At 43.3% G+C, this 16,439-nt stretch overlaps 2 protein-coding genes across 2 annotated transcripts; one reads left to right on the top strand and one right to left on the bottom strand.

The window, feature by feature from the left end:
* Nucleotides 1-3,282: 3,282 nt before the first annotated feature.
* Nucleotides 3,283-12,406, top strand: LOC112164324 (G-type lectin S-receptor-like serine/threonine-protein kinase RLK1). The gene is made up of 2 exons (XM_024300538.2): nucleotides 3,283-4,102; nucleotides 10,377-12,406. Exons 1-2 carry the CDS (start codon nucleotides 3,606-3,608, stop codon nucleotides 12,253-12,255), a joined length of 2,376 nt encoding a protein of 791 aa, XP_024156306.1. The 5' UTR covers nucleotides 3,283-3,605; the 3' UTR covers nucleotides 12,256-12,406.
* Nucleotides 12,407-13,071: 665 nt separating this feature from the next.
* LOC112164323 (pentatricopeptide repeat-containing protein At3g22470, mitochondrial) lies at nucleotides 13,072-13,815 on the bottom strand. Its single transcript, XM_024300537.1, has one exon. The coding sequence runs from the start codon at nucleotides 13,813-13,815 to the stop codon at nucleotides 13,072-13,074; it is 744 nt and encodes a 247-aa protein (XP_024156305.1).
* Nucleotides 13,816-16,439: the final 2,624 nt, after the last annotated feature.

Here is a 16,439-nt window from a genome sequence, read left to right as displayed (position 1 = left end):
CGCATTTGGGTATGCAGTCCTCGTGCCAATTGCGCCGTCACAACGTACAAACTTGGTCCTCAACAAAGGATGGGCATACATGTCGATTATGAATCCCATCCATTATGTGCTCTTTCGAGCCCTTGACAGGCGATCTCTTTACCACTAGATTTGCGGATTCTCACTTTGATGAGACAGTCTTCCCGCCGTTAGGGGGAGATAAGAACGTTACTGTTCCTGATGAACGACGTGAATTGACGTGGAATGTCCCCACTATGTCTCATCTTGATCCCCGAACCGCACAATGTGATAATGAAGTGCGGAGAATTCTAGATCTACAGAGTGTAGACCAAAATATGCTAGACGCTTTCTCTGATCTAGCTAAAGTGACGAGATCATATATACCTACTGTAAATGTGCCTGCAAGGATAGACGTCCCTGTAGGATGTGTCGTCCCAGATGGACGAGGTACGACCATGGCGGCTAACCAGTCATATGTCCCTGCCCTGAAGTGAGGTAGACTATTAGGTTCGAAGGATTCTTTTCCCTAGAAGAGGGTAAACTTGGCACAAACGAATCCTCTTGACATCGCAATCTCAAAACCGATCCATCTCATGAGATAAATCTGGATTATAGGTCTGTCCTAGAAGAGACGATGTTGGGGGACGCTCCAACATTTGAACCCACTCCCGAGAATAGAGAAATCTCGGTAAATTTAGTGAGATTTGGAATCGGGTTGAGATTACCATCGATGATATATTAGTATTTGCGGTGGCCACCGAAACTATAATATGCGATGACCTCGAACCTTGCTTTGTTGATCAGATTCAATGAAGAGACGACTGGCCGAAAAGGAAATAAGCAATCCAGGTCAAATTAGATTCCTTGACAAAGAGAAAGGTGTTTGGACCTGTTGTTCCTACACTTTCCCATGTTAAACCCGTAGAATTTAAATGGGTATTTGTAAGGAAGCGTAATGAGAAAAACGAGATTGTGATACACAAGGCTCGTCTAGTGACGCAAGAATTTTCTCAACGCCCTGTGATTGATTACGAGGAGGCGTATTCTCCCGTAATGGACGTCATAACGTTCCGTTACCTTATCAGTTTGGTAGTTTCCGAAAAACTGAATATGCAGCTTATGAATGTGGTCGTAACTTATCTCTATGGGGATCACGATACAGAGATATACATAAAAGTACTTGAAGGACTTAATATACCCGATGCAAATAGTTCTAGACCACGGAACACGCTCTTCATTAGTTTTGAGGCGTTCACTTTATGGATTGAAACAATCCAGACGGAGGTGGTATAACCGTCTAAGTGAATATTTAATCGGGATGGGATATGTAAATAATAAACTATGCCCATGCGTGTTTATTAAGGAAACAAGTTCCTAGTTTGGAATTGTGGCAGTCTATGTCAATGACATGAATATGATTGTACTCTTGAAGAGATCAAGGAAACCGCAAAGCACCTGAAGTTGGAATTTGAGGTGAAAGGCCTTGAGAGAACAAACTATTGTCTCGACCTGAAGCCCGAGCACAGTGCAGATGAAATTTTGGTCCATCAACCAAATTACATCCAAAAGATGTTAAGATGCTTTAATGAGGATAAAAGCAAGCACACCCATGGTCGTCTGAAGTCTAGAGAGAATCGAATCGTCCTGCAGATGATAACGAAGAGATATTGGTGCCAGAAGTCCCATATCTAAGTGCAATAGGCGCATTATTGTACTTGGCTTAATGCCCTAGACAGGACATCTCATTCGATGTGAACTTGTTAGCTAGATATAGCTCTGCGCCAACACGCTGCCACTGGAATGGCATAAAATACATTTTTCGCTACTTTAGAGGTACGGCGGATATGGGCTTATTCTATCCCTATGAATCAAGGAATGGACCAAACCCCCTTGATCCTCAGAATGATGTTCGCCTTGTTGGATTTGCTGATATAGACTATCTATCAGACCCGCACAAGGCACGTTCCCAAACTGGTTATGTCTTTACCATTGGGAATACTGCAATTTCTTGGAGGTCTACGAAATATACACTTGTTGCTACCTTTTAGAATCATGCTGAGATACTAGCTCTTCACGAAACAGTATGTGAATGTACATGGCTAAAAGCCGTTATAAAGCATGTTCGAAGCACATGTGGACTGCATTCTACCACTGATGAACCAACCATTATCTACGAGGATAATGCTGCTTACATAGAGCAGATAAAGACAAGTTTCATCAAATGAGACAACACCAAACATATTGTACAGAAGTCCTCCTTCAATTAGCAACAACAGGAGCATCAGAAGATTGAAGTTAAGCAGATTTGATTTGAAGACAATCGTGCAGACCTTTTCACCAAGTCACTACCACAGTCTACATTCCAGAAGCATGTCTAAGGTATTGGTCTACGTAAACTATTTGAATTACCTAACATGTAATTTTCAGGGGGAGTCGAAATCAGGGGGAGTATCCTGAAGCATACTCGTTTGACCATTGTGTACTCTTTTTGTCCTTCGTCCAGGGTTATTTTGTCCCACTAGGTTTTGTTACCTGGCAAGGTTTTGACGAGGCACATCTTTAGCATGGTCACCCCACTTACTGCATCCAGAAGATGCTTTGATTCGACATATATATGCATTTGCTCATCTTTTTCCTTCGACCACAGGTTTCTCCCACTGGGTTTACCGGGCAAGGTTTTGGTGTAGCAATTCTAATGCATCACTCTCGTAGACATACTACCTACTTATGGTGCTGATAAGAAGACTCCACCTATTTCTGAAGCTGTGATACTGCTACTCCACACTCAAGCGCGTTGTGCTCTTTTTCTCCTTCGACCAAGGTTGTTTTTTCCCACAGGGTTTTTATTACTTGGCAAGGTTTTTGACGAGGCAACTTAGAAGCGCATAGCAGGGGCAACACTATTGACATGGAATATCCAAGGGGGAGTGTTGTAAATATTAATGTGGCTATTCATGTAATAGTGATTAGTGTTGCATGATATACGCCAATTAAGATTGATTGGTGATTAACAGACTATAATTAGCGATTGATTGATTGCAATCAGATGAGTGATTGATGTAATCGTTAAATAGTTACCTTTTGTAAACCTGAGGTACTCCTATATAAACCTCATTGTGAGATGAATAGAATCACTCCATTTCTCATACTTTATTCTTGGTGTCTAAACTCTCCCTCTCTCAAATTTTTTTACTATCGTTTTACAACACACATTATTTTTTAGTGAAGATGCAACATTCACAGTGATGTTTTTCAAATTTTCTGTCAAGAAAAAAGGGCAAGATGTTTGATGAAATCTCTCAAGGAGAGCACATTTCATTATTTCTTGAATCTTCCTCAAGGGTGGAGGGGAGATGTGTTTGAAGTCCGAGGGGTCTTTCATCAATTCAGAAAAGGTGGAGGACAGCTAAGCACATGCTTATACTGACGTCCCCATAGTGTCGAACTCCTGGCGGTTCTGCCACTCGTCTTTGTTGAAGTAAATATGTGTCAAAGTCAAGAGTCAGCCTAGAAATCTTACTATCTGTATGTGACCCAAGTTTTCCATCATTCTAATTTTGTTTCTTGTTTAAACTGCAATTGCTGAACCACTTTGGTGCTAGCAAATGGCAATGGCTTTTACTGGATGGTTGCTTTTGCTTTCCTTACTGTTTCTCCAACCAGTTTCTGTGTTGTCCCAAACTAATGGTAGCATAGTAGTCGGTGATTCTCTCTCTGCAGCAGGCAACTCCTCATGGATTTCTCCATCTGGTGAATTTGCTTTTGGATTTCAGCAAGTTGAAAACAGTGATAGTTTCCTGCTTTCTATATGGTTTGCCAAGATACCAGACAGAACCATAGTTTGGTACGCAAATGGAGATACGCCTGCACCTAAGGAATCAATTGTGAACTTGACTTCCAGCAGTGGATTAGTGCTGACAACTCCTCAGGGTGAACAGCTATGGAAATCTGATCTAACCATTGCTGGCTTTGTTGCTCATGGGGTTATGAATGATGCCGGTAACTTTGTGCTGGAAAATGAGAAGTCAGAAAAGTTATGGGAGACGTTCAAGAATCCTACTGATACCATGTTGCCTGGGCAAATATTAGAAAAAGGAGGGATGTTTAAGTATAATGTATTTGAGAGAGATTGATGAGAGAGATGTGTTCTTATTATTGAGAATAGGAGCCCTATATATAGGGATTACAAAGTGCTAGTTCTAATGTTACAAGGAATACCAATCCGTGTAGGATTGGGAAATCTAGAACCTTCTCTCCTATTGCTACTCCTAGTTTGATAAGGCACACTAAATCGATATTCCTTCAACACTCCCCCTTGTGCCGCTTCAAACTTGGTGGTGACGCTTCATCCGTTGCCTCGTTAAAAACCTTGCCAGGTAACAAAAACCCTGTGGGATAAAAATAACCCTGGTCGAAGGACAAAAAGAGCACAACACGTCCTTCACTCTTCGAGATCGAACATGTAGACATCATAACTCCCCTGATGTCGATATCTCCCCCTGATTGCTATAATCGTGGGAGTTCGGATAACTTTCTCAATCCGATGCTCTTCACATGTTTCTCGAAGGTGGATTTAGGTAACGACTTAGTGAATAAGTCCGCTACATTATCCTCTGATCGGATTTGATTCACTTCAATCTTTAGAAGTGATTGTTGTTGCTGATTATAAAAGAACTTAGGCGATATATGCTTGGTGTTGTCGCCCTTGATGAAACCTAACTTCATTTGTTCAATACAAGCTGCATTATCCTCATAAATGCATGTAGGTTCATTTGTGGTAGACTTCAAACCACAACTTCCTTGAATGTGTCGAATTACAGACCTTAGCCATACACATTCACGTACAGCTTCATGTAGAGCAATAATCTCTGCATGATTTGAGGAAGTAGCAACAAGGGTCTGTTTTGTAGACCTCCAAGATATCGCAGTGCTTCCCATGGTAAAGACATAACCAGTTTGGGAGCGACCTTTGTGAGGGTCAGAGAGGTACCCTGCATCAGCAAAACCCATCAAGACATCATTGTCGTTTTGATGGAGGGAGATAGGAGAACGCCGGCCACCATGAGCGGTGGCGGCGCCGGCGGCGGCAACATGGCCGGCGGCCATTCCATGGACGGGGGCGTTTTGCCTTTTGGGGTCCAATCCCAATTTTCCGTCATTCCTTTTCTCTCTGTAGGGATAGAATAGGCCCATATCAATCGTACCTCTTAGGTATCGAAAGATTGTCTTTATACCAATCCAATGGCGGCGTGTTGGCGCAGAGCTATGTCGAGCTAACAAGTTCACTGCGAATGAGATATCCGGTCTTGTGCATTGAGCTAAGTACAATAATGCGCCTATTGCACTCAAATAGGGCACCTCGGCCTCTAATGGTTCTTCGTCCTCATCCCTTGGACGAAACGGATCTTTTCCGGGCTCAAGACTACGGCCCATCATGGGAGTACTCGTAGGCTTTGCTTTATCTTCATTAAAGCGCCTGAGTATATGCAGACTGATGGATCAAGATTCCATCACTACGGTGCTCGAGTTCTAAACCGAGACAAAACCGTGTTTTCCCAAGATCTTTCATCTCAAATTCGGATTTCAAGTATTTAGCAGTTTCCTTCAACTCATCTAGAGTTCCAATTAGGTTCATGTCATCGACATAAACTGCTACGATTGCAAATCCGGAACTTGTTCTTTTAATGAACACGCATGGGCATATTTCATTGTTAATATATCCCTTCCCAATCAAGTAGTCACTTAGACGGTTATACCACATCCGTCCGGATTGTTTTAATCCATATAGTGAGCGTTTTAATCTTATTGAAAACGCGCTCCGTGGTTTAGAGCCACTTGATTTGGGTAATTGAAGTCCATCTGGAACCTTCATATATATCTCTGAATCTAGATCCCCATAGAGATATGCTGTAACCACATCCATAAGCTGCATGTCAAGTTTTTCGGAAACTACCAAACTGACAAGGTAGCGGAACGTTATAACGTCCATTACGGGAGAATATGTCTCCTCGTAGTCAATTCCAGGGCGTTGTGAGAAACCTTGCGCCACAAGAATAGCTTTGTATCTAACAACCTCATTTTTCTCATTACGCTTTCTAACAAAGACCCATTTATGGCCAACAGGCTTTACATTTGGGGGTGTCTGCGTTACAGGCCCAAATACCTGTCTCTTTGTTAGTGAATCTAATTCAGCCTGGATCGCATCTTTCCATTTAGGCCAATCTGCTCTTCGTTGACATTCTTCAACAGAGCGAGGTTCGATATCATCATATTCTATGATTCCTTTTGCAATATGATATGCAAATGCATCATCAATCGCCATAGAATTTCTATCCATCATCTCATGTACACTAGTGTAATTTATGGAGATCTCTCTATTCTCTGGAGTTGGTTCTGACATTGGAGCGTCCCCCAATGATGTCTCTTGGACATAACCATAATCCTGAATATTCTCATGAGATGGATTATTTACATTGATGATTAATGGATTATTTTGTGCCGAACTCGCTTTCTTTCTTGGGCGAGAATCCATCGAACCTATGGGCCTCCCGCGCTTCTTGGCGGGAGCCGTGGGCCTAGCCACAACGTCACCATCATTGAGAGATGGGACGTTGGCGCCATGCTCATGCATTCTTGAGTTGGCGTCATGTCCTCTACTTTTAGGGACATCAATCCTTGCAGGCACATTTGTAGCAGGTATGTGTGATCTCGTCACTTTAGCGATATCAGAAAACGCATCAGGCATCGAATCTGCTACGTTCTGAAGATCGAGAATTCTCCGCACTTCAATTTCTGACTGTGCGGTTCGGGGATCAAGATGAGACAGAGTGGGGACAGACCACGACAATTCCTGTCGTTCCTGTTGAACATTGATGTTCTTATCTCCCCCTAACGACGGGAAGACTGTCTCATCGAAGTGACAATCCGCAAATCTAGCGGTAAAGAGATCGCCTGTCAAGGGTTCTATGGAGCGGATAATCGTTGGAGAATCATATCCAACATAAAGGCCTAATCGTCTTTGAGGACCCATTTTGGTGCGCTGTGGCGGCGCAATAGGCACATAGACTGCACACCCAAATATGCGTAAGTGTGAGACATCAGGCTCATACCCAGTAACCATCTGGGACGCAGAGAAGGGTTGAGTGGCAGTGGGCCTCAGACGAATAAGCACAGCTGCATGCAATATTGCATAGCCCCAAGCAGAAATAGGGAGATTGGTGCGCATCACCAATGCTCGAGCAACCATTTGTAGTCGTTTAATGGTGGCTTCTGCGAGACCATTTTGGGTATGAACATGAGGAACAGGATGTTCAACATCAATCCCAATGGACATGCAATAATCATCAAAAGTCTTTGATGTAAACTCCCCAGCATTGTCTAATCTTATAGACTTAATGGGATGATCAGGGTGGTGAGCCCGTAACTTAATTATTTGTGCTAGGAGTTTAGCAAATGCAGCGTTCCTTGTGGACAATAGCATGACATGTGACCAGCGTGTCGATGCATCAACCAACACCATAAAATATCTAAATGGTCCGCATGGTGGTTTGAATAGGTCCACAAATATCACCTTGGATTCTTTGCAAGAATGGTATATTTTCTTTGGTGTCCTTTGCATAGGATGGTCTCGATCCTAACTTTGCTAAAGAGCAGGCTTTGCAGAACGAATGATGGGCTCCAGAAATAACCAATGAGGATTTTGGTTGAGCCATGAAGTCACAATGGACTTTAGAAGTCGAAATTTGAGTCAGAGGAGCAGAGGTGGCGTCAAAGCCACCCTTGAGCCGCAGGGGGATGGCGGCGCCGGCTAGTGGTGGCCGGACTTGAAGGGGGAAGGCACCGTGAGGCGCAGGTGCTCCTCCTTGATCCAAATTTCGAGTTTTACTTCCTTTTGTTCTGAAAAAGGGATGTCCGTGTGAAGTCTTTAATATACGGATCATCATGTCACGACCTGGGTGTCCCAAACGGTCGTGCCAAAGCCTATACGTGTCGGAATCCCATAAATCATCTCTCATGACATGGTTGGATTCAATGACTCGAATAGTGGTTGCATACAACCCACTAGAGCGACACATAAGTTTCTCTAATACTCGTTTATGTCCGTAGTCATTAGAGGTGATGCAAAGGAACTCTTGTCCATTCTCACAATGTGTTTCCACATGAAAACCATTGGCTCTTATATCTTTAAAATAATAAAGTTCGAAAAACATGTCTACGACATGAGATAAAATAAATCGATACTTTATTAATAATATCCAATGATGACACCAAAGTTTCGTGACCATAATCTAATCCAATATAAAAATCAAATTGATTTAAGGCATAATTGCCATGACATAATTCTTGGAAAAATAAAAGACTATAAATAAAAATCTGCGGTATTTTGTCTTCATCGCCAGATTTAAAGTCTTTGTGAACTCGAAGTCTTGATCACCATGATGCGACTACCTTCGTAGGTACATTGCAAATTCAGGTCCATTGATCAGACGTTCCATATCAGAAATAGACACCATAAAGAGGATTCTCCCTTGATTGAGGCGCATTGGCGCAATATGCATAGTCCCTAGGACTGGTGGCGTTGGAAAGTGGTGCCCATGGCCAACGTTGGTTCCATGGTTTCCAACCCTATTTCCCTCAAAATCACGCCTCCTACGGTCGTGGGATTGTCGCCTTGAGCGATTACCTTCTTGAGCATTTCGATCGTATGGATCATGACGTCGATGGCGACTTTCTCTAGCCATAGGACGATGCTCTTGATAGCTATCTTGAAGCCTATCAATTTCTCTTTTCACAAGTTCATTGCCATGTCTTTCAGCAGTGGCCATAGCTGCAATAAGATGTTGGAAACTTGTGATCCGTCTTGCATTTACATGAGTCCGGAATAAGTCAGAGGACCTCATAGCATAGACAGGGAAGGTATTGAGGGTTTTCTCAATCAATTGGTCTTCTGTGATTGTTTTTCCACAGAGACGCATCATTGCTCTGATGCTGAGAGCTTCCGAATAAAATTGCATGACAGTGTCAAATTCAGAAAAGCGAAGATGTTTCCATTCTGCTTCTATATTCGGAAGTATGGAGTCACGAACATTGCCATATCGTTCGCGAAGCGCATGCCAAAGCTTTATGGCGCTATCCTCATTTATGAACTCAAACTGTAGGTCACTATCCATGTGACGTTTCATGAAGGCAAGTGCCTTGGAATTATCTTTCTCAGTTTGAGGGTCTGGAGCTGTTTCTATAGGACAAAGCTCTTGGATTGTATGCAATAAATCACGGGCAATGAGGTGGATCTCGACATCAGTGACCCAAATTAAGTACCTTTTGCCTGCAAAATCCAATGGAACAAAATCGAGTTTGTTTGTGTTTGACATCCAGAAAGATGAAACAAAAACAAGTTAGTTTCGGAGTCAATGCTTCCACGAAAACTAAATAAGATTTCCGAGCTATGCTACCAAGAAATCGATTTCCAAGAATAATTGGATTAGACCGAAACAATGATGTTTATATGGTCGTTAATCGATGCTTACGGACGCTCTTAGTCCGAAGTCTTACGAACGCTCTTAGTTCGTTAATTGCGTGAATCCCCACGATTCCGCTTTTCAAGAATCGAACCCACGTTATAAGAAAGGTGGGATGTAGAAGAAGGGAGGTTTTCAAGTCCCCGAGAAAAGAAGAAATATTTAAATTTCGAATTATAGGAACTTCAAAACTTACTCTTTTGAATACTTACTTGGTGAAAATTCGGAGCAGATTCTGTTCTGAACAGCTTGTACCTCGATTGGTGTACAGATCTCAATATGACTCCGATAAGGCTGAAATTCGGAGGTTAGATGGAAGAGACAGAGACGAACAACTTTGATGAAGAAAGTTTTTCGATCTGAGCTTCCGAACTAGACGTTTCGAGGCTTGCAAGAAGACGGATGTGCACAGGAACGGGAAAAAGATGCAGTGGGTGTGCGTTGGCTTGTTTGCGCAGCAGGTATGCTTCGGTGGCAGCAGGCTGGAACGCAGGGCTGCAGGGAGGGGGCAGCAGGGGCTGCTGTGCAAGGTTGCAAGCACACGGGTGCTCGGGCTGCAGCGAAGGCTCGGCTAGCTCGGGCTAGGGGCTGCTTTGTGAATGAGTTTTGGTTTTCTGTTTTGTGGTTAGAGTCGTGCTGATAACGTGTTTAAGTATAATGTATTTGAGAGAGATTGATGAGAGAGATGTGTTCTTATTATTGAGAATAGGAGCCCTATATATAGGGATTACAAAGTGCTAGTTCTAATGTTACAAGGAATACCAATCCGTGTAGGATTGGGAAATCTAGAACCTTCTCTCCTATTGCTACTCCTAGTTTGATAAGGCACACTAAATCGATATTCCTTCAACAAGGGAGACTTTCTTCTCGACAATCAGAGACTAACTATGCGAGAGGACGCTTTCAGATAGATTTTCAAGACGATGGGAATCTTGTGTTTAGTGCCGAAAAACCTTTTTATTCTACTGAAACTACCAAGGGGACTGTTCCAGATAGTGAAGGTAAACATCTGGTTTTCAATGAGTCAGGCAACTTCTATATTCCGCGAGTGAATGGTAGATATTATAAGTTCACAGAGGAGGAACGCCCAGCATGGGACTACTATCTCCGGTCAACTCTCAACTTTGATGGGGTTTTGGCTCAATATTTCCTCCCAAAGCCTTATGTTGGCAATGTAAGCTGGAAACCTCTTTGGTCAGAGCCACCTAATATTTGCCAAAAAGTTCGTTCAGGACCCAGTGTCTGTGGGGACAACAGTATCTGCACTTTGAAAGCAGATAAGAGGCCAACCTGTGAATGCCCAAGAGGATACTCTTTACTTGATCCAAACGACCCGTACGGGACCTGCAATCCAGATTTCAGACAAGACTGTGACAATGAGCTTAGTTATTCAAAAGATCTGTTTGATGTTCAGGTGCTAACAAATACTGATTGGAATACCTCTGGTTATGAGCACTTGTATGCTTCTACTGCTGACACATGCAGTCAATCTTGCTTCCAAGATTGTTTGTGTGATGTTGCTAGTTATAGCAATGAAACCTGTTGGAAAAAGAAGTTACCTCTCAAATATGGGAGAGAAGACAGTAGTCTTAATGCAAAGACCTTCATCAAATTCAGGAAGGATAATTCAACTCCACAAGTTCCTAAGATGCCAGGTTCAGATAATAAGAAGAAGATCCGGACCACTTCGGTGCCTGTGGAATCAATTCTTCTGTTTACCTCCATCTCTCTTAATTTTATGTTTGGTGCTGCAGTTTGTTTCAGATTTTTCTTCCGTCTCCAGAAGAAACCTGCAAAGTTTACACATAGTGATTTGGAAACAAATTTGCGTTCGTTTAGTCACAAAGAGCTTGAAGAAGCTACAAATGGATTCAATGAAGAATTAGGAAAGGGTTCTTTTGGAGTTGTTTACAAAGGGATAATACAAGTTGGATCAGGTGTCGAGGTGGCAGTCAAGAAGCTCAAACGTGTGATAGAAGATGGTGACAAGGAATTCAAGACGGAACTTAACATAATTGGCAAGACACATCACAAGAATCTGGTTCACCTGGTTGGATATTGTGATGAGGGACAGCAGCGATTACTAGTGTATGAATTCTTGAGCAATGGCACGTTAGCAAGCTTCATTTTTGGTGATGAGAAACCCAGTTGGAGGCAACGAATGGAAATTGCCTATGGTGTTGCTAGAGGGCTTCTGTACTTGCATGAAGAGTGCACCACCCAAATCATCCATTGTGATATAAAGCCTCAGAACATACTTCTGGATGATCATTGCAATGCCCGGATCTCTGATTTTGGCTTGGCAAAACTTATGATGACGAATCAGAGCAAGACGCACACTACCATTAAAGGGACAAAAGGGTATGTTGCACCTGAGTGGTTTAGGAACATGGCAATCACTACCAAAGTTGATGTGTATAGCTTTGGCGTTGTACTGCTAGAGATCATTTGCTGCAGGAAAAGTGTTGATATGGAAAACAACTGTGAAGAGAAAGCAATTTTAACTGATTGGGTTTATGATTGCTATCAAGGAGGAGTATTAGAGTTGGTTCTAGATCACGAAGTCGATGCCTTGGATGGTAAAATAAAGCTGAAAGAGACTGTCAAGATTGCTCTTTGGTGTATTCAAGAAGATCCATCTCTTCGACCCGCAATGGGGAAGGTTGTGCAGATGCTTGAAGGAGTAGTGGAAATACATGTTCCACCATGTCCATCCCCATATAACAGAGCAACCTGAAACCTATTTGGTTTGCGTCGCTATCAAAAATTTACAGCAAGTACGAGCTAGAGCTTATTGTGCTTATTTATCTTGTTTTTGATTATGTAAGTTGTACTTTTCTTTGTCTTTAATTGATGATAATCATGAGACATCACTATGATTCATTAAGAATAATGTGTGTTTAGAAAACAGAGAAATGGAAATAACAATGATGGTAATATTTTTGTTTGGTGTATAATATCTCGCTTCCAATGAAAGACTTGAATAATGCTGTTGAACCCTGGAATTCGAACTACCATTGTTCTTTATGTTTTCTGCTTCTCCTTCTACAGCTGCCCTTTCCCACCATTGCTCAAATGAAGAATATATAACTGTCATATCCCAATGTCTTAGAAATATATAGTCACTCTGGCACTACTCAACTCTTAGATGAAAAGATTCAGGTACATGAGAACAAAAAAATACAAACATGCCTAAATGAAGTAAGAGTGAAAGGAATGGTTTCTACAGATACAAAAGCCTAAATTAAGAGATCAGCTTAATGACTGCAGATAACTGTACTCAGAAATCGCCACAACTTTATGCTCAAGTCGCTCTTTATAGAAGAAGACATAGACCAGTTTTCGGTCTAGTGCCATGCTATGTAAATATGTAGTTGCCAAAACTCCTATGCATCTCAAAACCAAATAGAAGGTATGCAGAAAGAGACAGAAAATACCAAAATTACATTCTTTTGAACAAAAGAAAAACAAATGAAAATACATCCTAATGTTCTAAATTTTTCCATGGCCGCCCCCTGCACTGGTACCTCAGACACAAATATTCTGATTAACTTCATGATGAATCTTTTAACAACGGCAACAAACCCGGATCTACTATATCCTTGGACAATAAGCAAACTATCAGTTCCGTAGTTAATGTATCTGCAGAGAAACGCAACTCTACCATTTCTTCAATAAATTTCATAGCCCATGATGTCTCATTGTTATTTAACAACCCTCGGATAATGATGTTATAGGTCCAACCATCTGGAGAACAGCCCTTCTCTCGCATCTCTCCCAGCAACTTTTCTGCTTCAATAAATAGGCCTCTGTTACAGAGTCCACATATCATTACATTAAATGTCCTCACATTTGGCTGAACTCCTTTTGATGATAAACCAGGGAAGACAGCTCTTGCAGATTCAATGTTTCCAGCTTTACACAAACCAGCAATAACAACAGTGTAAACTACAACGTCTAGTTCCAATTTGTTGGCTTCCATCTCATTAAGCAATTCTAATGCCGTAGAAACTTGTTGGCTACTGCATAGGGCATCAAGTAAAACAGAAAAAGTTTGAACATCTGGAAGTTGGCCACAACCTTGCATCTCAGAGAACAGCTCTTCTGCTTCTCGTATTCTCCCCGCTTTACAAAAACCGTCAATAAGAGTGTTAAAAGTAACGGTATTAGGAATAAGTTCCCTACAACGCATTTCCTTAAAAACTTTCTTGGCCTCACCAATCTTTTTCTTCTTGCAATATCCGTTTATCAATATGTTACAACTATAAACATTAACCATAGGTCCCTTCCTAACCATTAATTAGATCAAAAACATGTCTCGCCTCGTCCATTTCTCCTCGCAAACAGTAACCGTCCATAACCAAATTATATTGTAGATACCTCTACTACCAAGACTAGTTTGCTATCTCACCAAGCATAAGTAACACGCTCTTTGGGACACCCACAAGCTATGGTGAGGCCCAACCGCTACTTGCATCTTGTAGCCCTATGTTCAAGCTACGCTACGGTATCCGGAAGTCACAAATCCGTCGCCAGGAAGCCACCTTTCCGGCCTTGCCAAGTTGCCTCCACAATATGCTTTTCTAGACTAGAATAGTAACTTTGAGTCCCACATCTAAGAAAATGTAAAGGAGATGGCTTCCTTCACCTATAAAAGGAATGCCTCCTCCCACTTCAACATGATCCCATTACATCTTTTGTAATCCCCTTGGGCCGCAAGGCTCAACACACTAGTATAACATTCAAGTGGACGTAGTTTCCTGCTAAGGCGGGAGACGAACCACTATACATCTTGTATCACTCTCTCTTTCTCTCTCTAAAGCTAACTAGAGATCCCACGGATCACTAACGTTAACATTGGCGCTAGAAGGACTCAACCTTCCTTGCCTTGCATTCTCAATCAAGCCTTACATCCTCCGCTACCCATCTTAGCGGTAAAACAAAAAGAAAATTTTTGCATCAAGTGCAACTTGGGCTCATTGCTTAATTCCAAGTCAAAAATGAGGTCCCCCGCCAACTAAAGGCTGGTCAATGCCAACAACAAAAAAGTCAACGCTGGCCTTACTGACTAAAAAATGGTCAGCGACCATCACACCAAAAAAAAAAAAAATTTCAGTGGCAATTTTCTCTGGATACCCAGAAGACTTCTCTGGGCACCCATGGCCATTCTTCAAATGATCATCAGCGGCACTGCTGCAAATTAACCGCTGAACTTCACTACCGAGCTGCACCGCTGCCAAAGGTTACCGCTGGGATTCACCGCCAGACAGTACACTGCTAGCAAAACCATCCTCCACTAGCAGTCTTCGCTGCACCGCTAGAAGCCTCCGCTGCCATCCTCCGCTAGCAAGGCTCCGCTCTGCCGAACTTCTCCGCCGGAAAAACATCCGCTGGCCAAAGCTTCATCAGCTAAGCACATCACCTGCAAATCTACAATGGCAGCGGTCCCTGGCATCGATTAGCGGCACCACCAAACGGCAACGTCAACGACAAAAACCAAGCTTTACCATTAGCGGCAACAGTCGTCGGAACCAGCAGCGGTAGCCAGCCCTTCTAAACCTCAGCGGCTCCGATAAGCACCATCAGCGGCATCTTCTTCCGCTTGCCAAGGCTCCGCCCCACTGGCCCAAACCTCCACCACCGAGTATCTCCGCCAGCTACACCACCGCTGGACAACTCTCCACACCCATAAAACTTCTCTGGGCACCTATCACCATTCTTCAATCATCATCAGCGGCACAACTCCGCTAGCCAACCTCTGCTCCACTCCGACAACTGGCAGCAGCCTCCCTAGCACTACTTCTAATCCAAGAAAAATCCCCGTTGAACTATTCACCGCTGGTTAGGAGCTCCGTTCCGCTACCATTGCCGTTGGAAGTTCTCCGCCGAGCTGCACCGTTGGAAGTTCTCGGCCGAACTTCACCGTCGAACTCGGCTGCAAGTTCACCCCTGAACTTCACCGCCGCGATGCACCACCGCTGGCAGCCAACAGCTGAACCTGTGCTTCCCACCTCCGTTGAACCAGGCCTCTGCCTAGCTTCGAGCCTCCGATGCTTGGCAGCGCTGTACTCCACTCCCGCGGGCCCAACGCTCCACCTTCGCTGACCAAAACCAGCTCCGACTATCCCCGAGCTCCAACTCTGATGGGTACCCAGGCCCTGCGACCGCTAGGCAAACCCTCCGCTAGCTAGCCAGGCTCTCCTCCGCTAGCCCCCCAGTCCGCTAGTCTACCAGCAACTCTCCGCTCTCCTCCGCTAGCTACCACTAGTGGCTCCGCTCAGCCCAGCTCCGGTGAGTCTTCCGCCAGCAGGCTACCACCAGCTGCAAAGCTAGTTTCCACCAGCATCACGACAAGCTGCCACCACCGGCTCCGCTGAGCGCCACCGCTTGCCAATCTTCACTGCCAAGCAGGGCAGCAAGCTTGCAATTGATCTGGACTCACACTCATCCACTGCGAGCATCACACTCACCCACTGCAATTCGCCGACGAATCCGAAGCAGGATCCAAAATTTGAATCTCAGAGCCGAGAACTCTTCTCGACGCGACTGTCACCAATAAGCTAAGTTTTTCACACCAATAACTTACTCTCTGGTTTGTCTTATAGAATCATGTGGACTATATGAACCCACGCCGCTTATGTTCAATACACGTGATCTGCTTTCAATTAGTGACACCATGTAGCATAGTCTGCTTGCTACAGCTCACATGTCGTTGATTTATGTGTTCTATATACATGAACAATAGCATACCTGCAGCACACAGTCGGCCACATGCTTTGCATGCTTGTTAATTGCATATTGATATAGTCATGCTACATGCGTCATTCAAACCACCCATCAAAAGTTCAAAACCATACAGGCTTGTCTATATGTTTGTGGTTCTTGTGACCCCAACGACTTCATATAAGCATGATAGTCCCT

This window comes from Rosa chinensis, chromosome 5 (assembly GCF_002994745.2).
Source record: "Rosa chinensis cultivar Old Blush chromosome 5, RchiOBHm-V2, whole genome shotgun sequence".
In the NCBI taxonomy this organism is placed as follows: domain Eukaryota; kingdom Viridiplantae; phylum Streptophyta; class Magnoliopsida; order Rosales; family Rosaceae; genus Rosa; species Rosa chinensis.
The sequence above is the reverse complement of the archived record's forward strand: the minus strand, read 5'-3'. Positions and strand labels throughout refer to the sequence as shown.